Genomic DNA, 14,830 nt, shown 5'->3' with positions numbered 1-14,830 from the left:
GCTCGCCATAGGGAGCACTAATGTTATTTGTAAAGAAGAAATATGGGAGCTTTCGACTTTGTATCGACTACAGAGGGTTGAATAAGGTGACCATCAAGAACAAATATTCTTTGCCGAGAATTGATGAGCTATTGGACCAGTTAGAAGGAGCTTCATGGTTCTCCAAGATTGATTTAGCATCTAGCTAAACCCTAAACCCAAATTTATCCCCATATATAAATGAGGAATTAAATGAGAATGAACCTCATTTTCATTCTGATTACTCTAGCCACCTAAGCAAAAGGAAAGAGAGAGAGATAGAGAGGGAAGCTTGCCGCCGCTGTCGCCTGAGCTCGCCGCCGCTTCCTGCTGAGAGAAGAAAGACTGTTCGCCAGCCTCCTCCTTTGCAGAAACTCCTTGATACCTTTGCCACCAGTTCTCCGTAAGTCAGATCTGCTTTTAGGTCAAGGTGAGGATTAGATCTAGGGTCTCCTTCTTATTCATTTGTCTTCTTCTTCTGGTGTGTGGGGTCTAGATCTGATGAGCCTAGGATGTTTCCTTGTGCATCTATCTAGATCCATGTATAAAATAAAATAAAATAAATTAGGATCTCATTAGAGGAAAAACCAGCATGTCTGTCTGATAACCCTAATATGTGGTTAGTGATTGGTAGCATAGCTAGATCAGGTGTCCATCTCAGTGGTGATGTGCCGAGGTATGGACTTGTTTGCTGAACTATTGCTGTCTGTGTGACAATAGCGGTAGCCCAACAGTGAAGGAAGGTACGCCAATCCTTCCATAGTTTGTGTGACCTAAGGTCTATCTGTGTGACCTGAGGCCTATTATTATGTCTGTGTGACATGGGAGATGTGAGTCCTAAGTCTGTGTGACTGGGAAGTTGGCCTTGTGTGATGGGCGGGTTAGAGACATTACAATTGTGTGTTAGTTGTTTGTGTATTACTAGGGTGCTTGTTTATTGCTTGTTGGATTTATACTTGACATGTTGGTGAAAAATAAATGATTGGGAAAAAAGTCTGGTTTGTTTTTCACTGAGTAATTTCCTAAATTACTCATCTCTCTCTTTTAAATTCATATTGCAGGTGAGTGTGATGAATGTAAGTGTGATGTTGTTTGGGAGAAACTAGACGAGTAGCTCTAGTGTGATATGTCTTTAGAGATGGAGGAAGATTTTTATTGCTTTAAGAATTATTTCAGATTTTCTTTTAAAACATTGTTTTTTATTTGTTTTTGGATTTTTTAAGTTATTTTATTTTTATTGTAAGACTTAGAATTAGTTTGGTTTAGAATAAAATTTAAGAGTTATTCAAGAAATATTGGTTTAGATTTATATAATACCGGTAGTTTAGTCTAATTCCTTTTGAAACCCAGGATCCGGGTGTTAAGTGTGAGTGACATATACATTGATGAGATGTGACAATGTTGATGCTCTAAGCATGTTGTAAGCGGATAGTGACCTCACTGCAAGATTTTGTGTTGACATTGGTAAGCCGAAAAGGGACATGACCCATTTAATTATGTATGATGAGCCTGTTACCATTTCCCCGGAAATAAAGATCTAAACTTCCCAAATAATTTAGATTTTATTAGCTATAGGGAGTGTTAGTAGTATCACAACACTGCGTCTTGCACATGTTTTACCTTAAAAATCTTGGTTTGTAGTTCATGTGTGTTGAGGTTTGCCTTCTTCTATAAGAAGATGGACCATAGATTTGACGACTTCGTTGTGGACTATACCTGATTTCTGCAACAAACGTGAAGAGAAAGAGGAGAGATTAGGCATGATCTTACTTACTTCACTGAGTAGATCAAACGAAGGATTGAACATGTAACCTGGGGTTTCCGGATAAGATCTTTGAAAATAGAATGAAGGGTTAACCGAAGCTCTTTGAACAAAACCGCAGTTTGTGCCGGTGCTGCTAGCTTCAACCACCCATCAATGGTGACTGTTCCACTCTGTAAGGCAGATAAATTAAGTATTATCCAACACGCAATCGTTTTCTAAAGACATGTAACTCTTAAAAGAGCCAAAGAGTCTTAGAAGCTAGTGTAGGACATTAGGACCCCAGATCTCTGTGTCATCAATGGCCACGTTTTCAATTCATTGTTTGAAAAATAAGAATCAGAATAACATGATATGGCTAACAGTACCTGATGATGAACATTGATCGAGCCGCCAAAAAGTAGAATGGAGAAAGGAGAAACAACGGTTGTATCACGCAGATATACTTTGTGCGTTTCAACCTACAAGAAATAGTAATTACCCATATGATTAGATGGTTACAAATTTACACCAGAATCTGCCTAGTAACATCAAACTGAATAACAAGTCACCATGTTTGTCCAATATCATCAAATGATATAATTCGAAGCCAAGTATGAAATTCCAGAGGCATACAAATCAGAGGGATAAAAGTAAAATCAAATGCTTCACATATTACCTTCTCAAGAAATACAAGGAAAGGGTATTGAAAGGCTTTGAAGTTGCTGTTTATAGAAGACGGATGGATATGGACTTCCCTTCTGCCATCGTACCACGCTGAATAACTCTTTGTTTGGTTTCCTTGCTTTGTTAAACTGTTAACCGCTGCCTCTGTAATTCCCTTATCATTGGCTGCAATATTAGGATATAGCCCCGCGCATAGTATAGCCTATACATATTTGACAGCTGAATTCAGGTACACACCAAATAGATAATCACGTAGAACCTCTTTTTCAACAACAAATGAGCAAATATCTGAGCTGCAGAGCACCGGATGTACTTTACCTTAACGACTTCAGGTTGTTGTGAATACATATTGAAAGGTTGAGTTTGGTCAGAAAACCAGACATCAAGATTCTCTTTTTTTCTCCCCGAAAACTATGATAAGAAACGAAGCGATTCTTGATCAAATTTAATTATATTCGGCTTTCTTTCTGCTAAGTTTACAAATATGATGAACCTTATTGAGTTGTAACATAAAACTTGAGAACAATCATTTCAATGTTTTGGTGCATAATGGATCTTCCATGTAAGATCAGACACATGTGTGCTTATGCATAGGTACCAAATGTTTCAAATGGGTAGATAAGTTACCTCTCCTGTTTTAGGAATATTGATGAGCCCGATGTCGGCAAGTAATGTACCAAACTGTACTCTCATGTCTCTGAGATTTTTGAGAAAGCAACAAATAAGATTTGATGGATCAAGACAGATAATGTGAGAGCATTCTTTAAGTCTAGAACGATTTTCAGAGACTCTTGGATATATCAAAAGTTTCCTACTAATACATAGGTTTAAGTTACTATTATTTCCGTACTTAAGGCATCAACACAGTATTCCCATACTTTTACATCCTTAGTCAAGCTTGCAACTTGCAAGGCAGCAGAAAACATCTTAAAGCATGTTTAGATAATCATTATTTGTTTAGCTTTCTTAAATTTTCCATAAACTGAAGGTTATTCCTTGTAACAAGAATACAAAGGAGAAAAAGCATAGAAAGGAAGTAACAATATATATAAAAATGTCATTTTTTCTACTAAGGAGATCTTTTGTAGAAAAGTTATAGCATCGGAATACAATGTACCTTATCATCCGCATCACTGAGCTGCTTAAGAACTTTGATTCACAGAACCTCTGTGCGGCTTTCATTCCTCTCTGAAGACATCAAATTCATATAGACCATGTCAATATGCAGATCATTGCTGTGCTAAATGGATGGATCAACCCAGTATCAATTGATCCATCCACGCTTTATTCAGACTGTCCAATGAACAGCTCAAGATCATGGACAAGTATGCTATAGAAACGTGAAGTTAAAATCCATGGTTCAAGGGTTCTTAATTAGAAGTGAAATTAATAGCTTTTCTTCTATATTAAATTCAGGCTACATCGACTAATCTCTGCACTCAGCTTTAAACCTCAAAATTTACTTATGACCCAACCCAACCTCAAATTCTCTCTCTCTAATGAATTAGTTGTTAAGAAGCTTAGAAAGATTTCTCTCTCCAAGATGTCATTCAATTACTCTATGCGTGTATTGTCAGTCACATGATTTATTTCTTCTTCTAATTATTGGTTCTTAGAGTTGGAACATTTCTCTAACTTAGAAACTAAGAAATTTTGTACTTAAACTACCATTTGGCCATGATGTATACAAAATAATAGCTACTAAGATCTAAATCCAGATATACAGACATCTATCAAAGTCAAGAAATATCTATCGATGGTGAATTAAATACTGATTCTACAACACATTTCAGAGAATCTAATTTCGAATATCCGTTCATCACAAACCTCTTGCAGTATCTTCACCCATTTTTCGTATGCAACCATCATAAGGAGATGATCAGATTGTTTGTCATTGTTGTTTAAATCACTTGATTTCTCCAGTTTGTCAGACAAAAGAGCAAGTTTCACCCGGTCAACATTTTGCTTCTAAGAAAAAAGAACGGAACATAGAGTTAGTTGACAACTTTCTTATGAAAATCAGCAAAGCTCTGAGACAGTATAAATGTACCTCATCTTTTGGATATACAAACGGCGTTTTATAGCTTAAGAAAGCAGCAATCGAGAGAATAGGTGATAAGCAACCAAAAATACCACCATATAACAGCATCTGCAATTTTTCAAACATGTAGTCAAGATAGTGGAAATAATTACATGATGAGCTCTCTGCCTCTCTAGTTACCTACATCAATGATCAAGACATTGAAACATACGTAGAATTTTTCTTAAGGATGTTAAATGAGACATATGATGAGACGAGGCTAGATGTTGTGAGGAGAGAATAAATATAAACGAGAAGGCAGAGACCAAGGAAGTGCAACAGTAATGTTACTGAAGTAAACCTTTCCAATCAACACATCAACCGGAAGTTTTGCTAAATGATGCCCAAGTGGTGTCAACTCTTCGTCCCCTTCAACAGCACCGACCTAAAGATGACAGGTTTCATTTAGAATACTCAGTAAAATTTAGATGAATATAGCTGAAGGCTACAACGGAAAGAATATTAATCAACCGCACTAAAGAAACATCATTTATATGTCCAAGTGGATGCATCAAATATGAATGATCACAGGAACTAAGCGTTCTTAAGGAGAAAAGGCTTATAGCCTTATATTACATGGTACCTCGTGTAACAATGATATTGCAGAGGTTATAGCACCTTCACTCGGAGGTTCTAAAGCCTAAAGACAGCAAGTGTAAAGAAGAATCAGATAGGTGACAATGTTGTGTCTTTTGTCACTAAAAATGATATCGCTTGCCTTCGACAGAAAAGGCTTAATGTGACCCAAGCCAAGCAATTTGATTTGTAGACATAATTCTACTAATGGCATCCGCAACATCTCAGGAACCTTGTCATCAAGATGGAACTGATGAGTTTAGGGGCTATAACCAAGTGAACAAGAGACCAAGAAAGGACTTAAAAGAATAACACCTGATAGGGACGCATTAGCTTCTCGAACCTATGTCGTGTGTACAATGAAAAGCAAATTCCAGGTTTGACTCGTCCAGCTCTTCCTGTTCTTTGTCTTGCATTTGCTTGAGATATCCAATCTTCCACCATGCTTGACAGTTTCTAAGATGATAAAATAATAGAGCCCCAAATTGACATCTCGGAGATAAAATACAATGATCATGACGCAATCACAAGGAGAGATACAAGGAGCTTTTGGTTTCAGTATGGAGAACTAAAAGTTAATTTCAAGACACAAGGTAATAGACATTCCAAAATAGCGGATATCAATTTAGAAAAAGGACTTCACAAGAAAGGGGTTGTATGCGAATATCACAACAAAATGTGCATAATGTGACAATTTATTTTCAGAAAACATATGACTAAAAAAGGAAACAAACATTGAAAATCAAGAATGTTGGTCTACAAGCATCATCGTAAATGGAAAATGCAACTCATTCACAAGCAGTAGTAATACCTTCTGTGGATTATAGCGATTTTCCTTGTGTTTGCCACTATCAATCACGTACACCACGTCATCAATTGTTATACTGGTCTCTGCAATATTTGTAGCTACGATAACCTGAACATAAGAGATGATGCAAAAGATGAATCAGATTGGCTTTGCAAAAATCCATGCAAACTAAACGGTTTAGTTTATGGAAAATATCTTCAGCAAATAGGGAACACATGCATTTGTTGAAAGGGATTCAGAACTCATATGATTAACATTATACGTCAATCGGCTGAATTTGGAGTTAACTTTTAAGAAGACACTAAACCTTTTCGACTACATCTTCTCATGTTTTGTAAATGTTCCTCTCATCGAGTCATAAATGAACTAAACTGTTGTCCGTATATTATTCTTAACTTTGAGATCTATAATTCACATAGTATTCTACTGAAAACTTGCACGAAGACCAAAATAAATGTAAGCCTTTTGGCAATCTGAAGGTGGTAAGGAAAAACTTGTCCATGGAACATATCAACTTTTTAACCATAAGTGATGCTATGTTATTAACTTTTTAAACCACAACTGTTGCTATTTATTGTGCATATCTCTCAAATTCATTTACTAGTGGAAATTAAGGGAAACAAGTAGTTGCATGAGCTAGAATCTTGATTTAACGATCATCGATCATGCATTCAACACACTCAGCCTAGAGCCCTCAACAACTTACGACTGTTTTCCATTAGACAAAATGCAAAAGCAAGGCAACTTAATGATAAAGCCATCAAATTTTCCCATCTGGAAAAATGAATCGAAAGTGACTCAACTCTAGGAAACTAGGCATTCTAAACATGAATAGCAATCGTGCTTATATAGATGTTTACAGGAAATCACCTTCCGTAGGTCTTCAGGGGGGCGCAGAAACACCTTTTTCTGTTCTGTAGATGCAATAGAAGAATGTAGAGGAAGAAGCCAATCTGCAGCAGGTCCACGAAAACGATACGAAGCAGCTAACCTATCGAGTAGCATGTGAATTTCTGACACTCCCTGTTATTACCAAACAAATTTCAATCTGACGCGATAGACAAGATGATTGACTCTCAATTAACCCGAAAGACCTCAGTATCAGCTTACTGGCAAAAATACAAGAATGGCTCCTTCCTTGCAAGTATCATCAATGTGGCATATCAACTCTTCAAGGAGCTCGTAGTCTATAGCATCCTCATTTAATCTTTTCTGCACGGCATTCACTAGTTATCGAGACTCAGAATAACTAGAAGAATAAACGGAACAGAAACTCTAAATGGAGAATTGGAAATATAGCGTACCAGATTTTGTTGTGTTTGATCACTATATGAGGTGTAATTGCTGGAAACATAAAACGGGTTAAGACAGTCCTCTGAAAGCAAATAATCATCACCCCAGCCAGCCAATACAAGATTCTTCTGTCCCCTACGGTCGTTTACAGAACCAAGCTGCAGACAACAAATCCAATATTAACTACACAACATCCAAAGATTAATAAGTACAAGCTAAATGGGAGTATCCGTACGGAAGCACTAGAATCCTAATGTCAGAATCATACAACACACATCAAATCAAAAGGAATATACATATTAAGCCCAACAAAAATGGAAACATCATTTCGTATCAGGCCCCAAGAGGTAAATCCATAAACGACCTTTGTACTGGTCGTATATTTTGGCTCTGCAAATAGTTAAAGATATTAATAAGAATGAAACATTTCTCACAGTAGAAAATACTCAAATACAAAATCAGAAGAAAACTCTAAATCAAGACGCAAGTGTCTAGCAGCTGCGACGATCTATTTTTAGTCATACAAAGGAATTGCTCCACTGGTGCAGACTCCATAAAAGGTAAATGGAAAAGATGCCGGAAAAACATGAGAGGCGCTGGCCAAAGTGAAAACATGAATAATTTAGATACCTTGTCTCTAATGGATGAATCAGATCTTAGTGCAGCGGGAGAATCTGGAGCTAGAAGGTACCTAGTCCTCTCATAAATCTCCTCCAGAAAGTGAGTAGTAACTGGGTGTGTTCGTCCTTCAGCAGTAATCACAGGACAATGAGCAAAATATTTTGAGAATAGATCTGCGTCAACAGTAGCGGACCTGAATGGCATCGGAAGAATAGATTAATATGCTATTTACTACTATATATAATCTGTCTTGAAAAATAAAAGTCACAACACGTACATAAGGATAACTTTCAGTCTACGTGATGTGTTATCGCCTGATTGCTTCTCAATCAGGCTCTTCAAAATAATGAGAAGAAAATCACCCTGAAATGAATATGAGAAAATAAGTCTTCTCACCCACAAGTTGATTTTAAGAAAAGGATGAAAGGCAAACAACTGTCAGATTGTTCAACACTTGCAAAATGGGCGTATCAAAATCTGATATACAGATCTAGCATTCTTTATGGTAAGAGAAGCTTGAGATACTAATAATGCTTGTCAGCACAGAATAAACATGGAAGCAATACATATGATCCCTTTATTCTAAAGTAGTGTCAAACGAAGCCAGAAGAGAGAAAAAAGTGGTGAAAAAGGTATACACCACCAAGAATTCGCTGTTGAAAATGATAAGATGCGATGGAATTGTAGTGGAGTTTAACTTTATGTGCATATTCTAAAAGTACTGCTAAAATCCTAGTTTTCTGACCTAGCAGGTTTTGAATTCTAGTTTTTCATTAGATGATACTATATGGATTCTCAAGTAGAACCCCTAATCACGTGTCTGTTTTTCTTAACAATGATCTAATTTGTGGCTGACTTAATCAAAACTCACCAAAAGAGACCGCTCGTGCACTTCATCGACAATAATATGTGTAACATCGTCCAAGGTTTTATCCCCCTGCAAGGAGTGCACAAACGAGCAAACAGACAAAACAATAAGAAAGATTACTGATTATAATCTTAAATATTTACTGTGCCGTCTCTCATTATGCTTTACGGAATAGCATTGCAGTGTCTCAAAAACTGGAATTACAGAGTTCTTAGAAATGTCTTTGCAGCAAATACCCTCTGATACTACTAATGATGCGCCAACTACCTCAACTATTGGACTTTCAATGTTCCGCTTAGTTAATATAGACTCTGTTTATGTAATATTTTCTATACGATCATGTTTTCTAGATACCATAATATTCGTAATGCAGCTATAATGTTTAACCTTTATCCACATCACCAGAATGTTTTTTTATAAATTTTTTAATCTTTATCAGTGGCCTAAAACACTTTAACATGTAATAGGAACAGCTTATTAATAAATTAGGAACGTACAGCGAGTTTTCTCAGTAGAATGCCAGTAGTACAAAACAGCAGCCTTGTCTTGTCACTCCTGAACAAATATAAAAATATGCCAAGGGAAATTTGCTTAATCCGCCACTCCAAGAACATCATGAAAAGTGAAAACCGGAAAAATATAAGGCCATCATCATATTGTAGAGTCAGAAATGATAATATTACAAACAGCAGATGATGGTGACAAATGCAACCATACACTAGTAAGACCAAAGAAAAAAATTCTTAGAATTAAGGGGCAAACCTTGCACTCTCAAGACGAACTTGATAACCAACCAAGGAATCATCTAAGCCTGGAGAGGATTCACAACGCTCATCAGCAACTCTTTGAGCAACAGAGATAGCCTAGACCATATTACACAGTTAATAACAAAAACAAAAGATAGAAAGATATCTGCAACCTAGGCTAGCTGACATCATTAAACTTCATCGAGAATAAAGGTATCGTAGTTAATATCAGTATGAACCAAACAAGGAATCCCTGAAGCATGACATTTTAACACTGAAATACTCACAGCTATCCGCCGAGGTTGTGTGCATATGATATAACAGTATCCACCATGCCCCGAATCGATCATATCATCCAATATAAATTGAGGAACCTGAAAAATGTAGCAGTTAGAAATGACTCAACTGTAAGCTGGGAGATATATTCAGCGAAAAGAGCTACTGACGAGACCAAACCTGTGTAGTCTTTCCAGAGCCTGTTTCTCCGCATACTACTAAGACATCTTTTTCTTTCAGATACTGCAGTATGTCATTCTTCACTTCTGTTATAGGAAGAGCAGTTCGATTTTTTAACATGTCCTGCAAAATTTTAGTAGGATTACTGTGAAAGCTGTAGAAGGAAAGTCTTGACCATTCTGAAAAAAAAAGTTATATAGTTCATACTGGAATAAGCTAATCAGTCTAGAGAAGATTTAAACATACAACAATATGGCAGAAAATTAGCTACATAAACTACATTCTTGACAATATCTAGAAACAAAACCTCTGTTCAAATATTATCAAGAATCCTGTACCTTGTACTTCAGCATTTTCTTTTTGTTTTCATGTTTTTGTTGGAGGGATATACATTCAGCTTCTATGGAGGAGTTTCCTGTAACACCGAAAATAGATTACTATGTTTCCTGCTAATGATTATGGCAGTAAAATCCAGAGTTATATTATTTAAGATACTAAGCGACCACAGATACAATTCGTGACAAACATACGTTTAGCTCTGTGGTTAGATTTGACAGCGCCCTGGTCATCTTTCTCTTCGAGATAGGTGTTTACCATTGGAATTGCATCGTCGATGCTCGACGAAACGTTCAAACTGAAATTGTCCGCCTCAAGCAACCTATCAACAAAGTTAGCTCTGCGATCTTCTTCTGTGCTTTGTACGGTAGACAACAATTCTTCTGTGAAAGGTCAAGGTAACTGTATTAGAGTGATAGAGATATTGCAAAACGAGAACATATGTGCGATAACTTAGAATGGTAATATTAGGGATATGCAAAACATTTGGCAAAAGATTATGTCGTATTCCCTCCATTTTACTTCATATGCGGTAATAGTTTCACTCAATACCGATATGCTCTTTTTAACAGCCAAAAGTGTTTTGAACAATTAAGTACCAAAACTCTCATGCAAAATACAGTTGTTGTAGAGTTACCATAGAACATCAATGTAAACCTAGACAGACAGGTCATAATATACTAGGCTAATGAATCTAAAATTCTGTGGCATAGCTGATATATATATTTATATATACATATATATATATATTTTTAAAAAAATGTAAATACTAGGTACTTAGACAAAATTCATAAAGTCACCTTGTTTCCAGCTCAAAACTAGAGAGGCGTAAGGCTCCGTGATTGCAAAGTGAACAGGTAAATCAGAAAAAATCTTATGAAGGGAAAATGCTGCAACTCTGTTTTGTGCATCCTGTCACACCCAAGTGCACAGTAAATTAGTATATTGATCACATGGTCAGCATATTATTCAGGCACTGATGATTATTTCCAGTCAACACCTTACAACTTTGATAAGGTTCATAACTAAGGTTTCCAAAACTTTGAGCAACAATTGTTTGACATATAATAGTACACTAGAGAACTTTCTTTCTAGCTGTCCTACTTTATTTTACCCAGAACCTGGAAAATCAAGTAATTAAACTGGAATTTTCAAGCGAGAGTCTCTAACTACACTTAGTATCAAGGCCCTAACCATATATATTTCAGCATCTTTTTAAGAGAATATCTTATGTTAAAAGATGGATCAAACGTGTACCTCGATAGATTCAGAGTCCTCATCCTGATGAGGAAGTTGAAGAGTTACCAGACCCCCGGCTTGTCTGCTTTTACCCCGTCCACTGGCTTTACGCAGAATGCTAACAGTATATGAGAAATTCCTTCCTTCAGCGGTTATTTTATTGAACTTTGGTGCTCCCCACCCTGACCTTTGACACAATTGATGGAGAAATGCCTTTGGGGTCTTTTGCGCCTCACCCTGTAAGAAAAAAGAAAAAGCTGACAAGTTACACAGCTGACACTTGAACACACCAAGAGAAAAAAGGGAGCAGCGCAGGGGATAAAAACAAGCTTAGACGTTGTAGTTAGAGAAGGAAATACCATATCTATTAACCATAGTTAGAACTCACTTTAATGGATCAAAATGTCAGCTTATGTGACAAACGAAAAATTAACAAGCAGGAATAAGCGCAGTAGAAGCATTAAACACCTTTTAGTTGTAATAGTATTTTACTATGCTCAAAGCTAAAATGTATATATCCTAGAATCTTTTTTGATAAAGACTTGCCTTCTTCCAGATGCCCTCTAGTTTCCCAAGATTTTTCTCACTGCGTAGTTCTCTCATCATTTCATTCTTCTGCAATTCCAGGAGTTCATGGGGCGAAGCTTCAGAAGGAGGGACATCCTCTAAGAAAATACCGTCAAGCTCCAAGTCCTCTGAATTATCATCCGATGCAACTAATTCTTGTCCCATGGTACATGTGGGAAGAGCTTTAGGTTTATTTTCCTCAGATCCACAGCTCTCAACAGGATTTGCACCGAAGTCCGGCTCATCTAACGGCTCAACAGAGACAGCATTAGCACTTACTGCCTCATGAACACTATCGGGCATGGGATAGGTTAATTCCTCTTCTGTCGCATTTTCAAAAGCATGTTCACGCTGAAATTCAGATTCCAACGTTGCTTCAGATATTCCTGCAAAACAAACACATATAACTTATGACAAGCTGTACCCATTTAAATGATTGACAGATTGATTACTATAAGATTAAGCTTAACCAAGAGCAGATATCTCTTGCTTGAGCTTGCGAATGGCTAGGCCTGCTTGCTCCTGTCCTTTTTTATCACGCTTCTCCTTTGCTTTTATAGCATCTGATCTTGCCGAATAATATTCTTTGGCAACCACATCGAAAGGCCTCGGACCAGATACCTAGTATGATTTGTGAAAACAAGATATCACTATAGAGAACGACATCAAAACCAAGAATATGAGACCAATATGGTGTTGCAAAACTAATTGACTGAAGTCTGTAGATTAGCACAATCATCATAAACAAATAAAGATATATTCCATTCTACCATATGGGAAAGAAAATATATAAATTAACAGGTTGCAACCAGCAGAGCCACAAACACTACGGACAATGAATAAATTAGCTCCATAAACTTCGGCCCTGACAGATTATTAATAAGCTTAACCCATGTAATACCTATTTCGCAAAACAATAATTCGTGGTCCAAATTCAAGAGCTTCCAGATATTCATAGTTTTGTAATGTGAAATCTTTCTATCATACCAAAAATCATGAGGGAATATTTACCCTCAAGTAAGATGCATGAAAGGTAACATGCAAGATAACAGTGAAAAAAGTTTTCCACATCAATGACGGTACTGGTCTCACGAAGTACTGAACTATATTCCATTTCGTTGCCATTATGGAAAGAAGCCTTGAATAGAGCTGAATTACCTCCTTGCTGGAGCCAACACCATCTACCTCATCTTCCCAAGAATCCAATTCCTCCTGAAATTTTTAGTCAATGAGCATAATCATCTGCGAAATTATATATCGTCTTCTTTTGCGCCTTCAGATTATTTTTGTATTAAATTACTGGAAATTTTTTGAAGCATTCTATATGACCACCTCTTCCTGTCTTCTCATATACTCACGGATCCAATCAGCTTGAGATGATTGGCCAGAACTAAGAGTATCTTCATCTTGCTTGCCCTTCACTTGAACAAAAACTTCAGGTTCCTCCTGCTTGTACTGGACTAAAGAATCCGAAAACTCATTCCAATCTTCCCGTGAGGTCAAAATCACACCTACAGAACCACCTGCAACACCAATGGGTACAAGCATCAATGCCGAACAAGCAGTGCAAGTTCCCGGAGAATATTACAACCTTAACAAGTGTTTATGGGGTGGATTCTATTACATACCACCTGTAGGAAACCGGGAAGCTCCAGTAGAAAACTTCACTGGGAGCTCATGGCTCGGCAAGTTCAAGCAGAGCCAATCAAGTGCAGCCTCAAACGTCGCTCCATCCTTAAACGAAACATACACATTGTCACAGGCATCGAATGAGGTATTCCAAAGATGAAAAAATTAAAACAAAAATGAGAACAAATGCGAGATGGTGAGAGTGTTACTCTAAGAGAATAGAGTGCGAGCTCAATCTGATCATCTACGAATCCTTCGCAAGAGAGCTTCTCGTAGACATTATTGAGTTTCTTCGCCTTCTGATTTTTGGAAAGCGCGCTATGGAGAGGTGCCGGAGCAGGAGGACCGGTGCGGCCAGAGTTGAGCAAGAGCCGTCGCAAACGGTCCTCGTTCTCCGCCGAAATCTGAAGCTTAGGACCTGAAGATGGTTTCTGATGGTTCGATTTCGACGATGAAGAAGCAGCGGCTTTGTTGCTTTGCTTCTGAGGTTTCTTCTTCGGAGCCATTCTCTTCGTCTCCGATCAAAGACGGAGCCTGAGATGACGCGGAAGAATATTGAAATTTGGGTCCTGTTGAATTGCATCACACAGCACCTGGTATGAAAAGATATTATTGGATCTTATGGGCTTTTTTCTTGAAGCCCAAGTATTGTTTTTGAGGCCCAAATAGTGTTGCTCTTCTTCTACAAATAACCGTAAGGTGCAAATTATGGCACAGTAAGGTTGACCAAACAATTATTTTTATTTTGATAAAACAACTGATTAGATGATAAAATTGAATGTAAGATTATATAAGTCAAAATGTGTTGGAGATTATTTTAAAGTAGCTCATCTAGGTATGCTCGATACTACAATCTAATCTTTATCGGTTTTGTTTTTAAGTCATAGATCGTTGTTGACAATTATTACTGGTTTTTGGAGGCGTGAAGCCAATGGATGTAGCTAACCGTGGTGTACTATTATTTCAGGGCGCAACATTTGTTGGTGTTGGATTTAGCCCAAATCCAGCTCATAAAGCACTTTGAGTGAACAAGCCATTATAAGGGAAGTTTTGGACCCTATAGGCCCGTAACTAAGGCAATGAAAGCATCTCCAAGGAATATACTCAAGTACAAGTCAATCTAAGAGGACGCGGAAAGCTGGATAAAAAAAAATCGCGGAGATCT

General features: G+C 37.3%; 1 protein-coding gene across 2 annotated transcripts; it reads right to left on the bottom strand.

The window, feature by feature from the left end:
* Positions 1-1,336: 1,336 nt before the first annotated feature.
* LOC18009828 (DExH-box ATP-dependent RNA helicase DExH7, chloroplastic) lies at positions 1,337-14,224 on the bottom strand. 2 transcript variants are annotated; one of them, XM_006392284.2, is made up of 34 exons: positions 13,875-14,224; positions 13,665-13,770; positions 13,369-13,559; positions 13,195-13,248; positions 12,507-12,657; positions 12,016-12,422; positions 11,488-11,706; positions 11,031-11,142; positions 10,425-10,613; positions 10,233-10,309; positions 9,895-10,017; positions 9,726-9,812; positions 9,455-9,555; positions 9,190-9,247; positions 8,696-8,761; positions 8,102-8,187; positions 7,834-8,017; positions 7,215-7,361; positions 7,021-7,122; positions 6,781-6,933; positions 5,914-6,018; positions 5,418-5,558; positions 5,245-5,334; positions 5,110-5,166; positions 4,828-4,911; positions 4,497-4,595; positions 4,274-4,414; positions 3,564-3,634; positions 3,074-3,143; positions 2,765-2,857; positions 2,439-2,648; positions 2,149-2,241; positions 1,831-1,953; positions 1,337-1,741 (listed from the first exon to the last, which is right to left on the bottom strand). In XM_006392284.2, exons 1-34 carry the CDS (start codon positions 14,169-14,171, stop codon positions 1,661-1,663), a joined length of 4,368 nt encoding a protein of 1,455 aa, XP_006392346.1. In that variant the 5' UTR covers positions 14,172-14,224; the 3' UTR covers positions 1,337-1,660. The 2 variants fall into 2 exon arrangements, with proteins under 2 accessions (XP_006392346.1, XP_024015493.1); XM_024159725.1 differs by having other exon boundaries at positions 13,668-13,770.
* Between the last annotated feature and the right edge of the window lie 606 nt (positions 14,225-14,830).

Source organism: Eutrema salsugineum, unplaced genomic scaffold (assembly GCF_000478725.1).
Source record: "Eutrema salsugineum unplaced genomic scaffold, Eutsalg1_0 scaffold_8, whole genome shotgun sequence".
In the NCBI taxonomy this organism is placed as follows: Eukaryota; Viridiplantae; Streptophyta; class Magnoliopsida; order Brassicales; family Brassicaceae; genus Eutrema; species Eutrema salsugineum.
The sequence above is the reverse complement of the archived record's forward strand: the minus strand, read 5'-3'. Positions and strand labels throughout refer to the sequence as shown.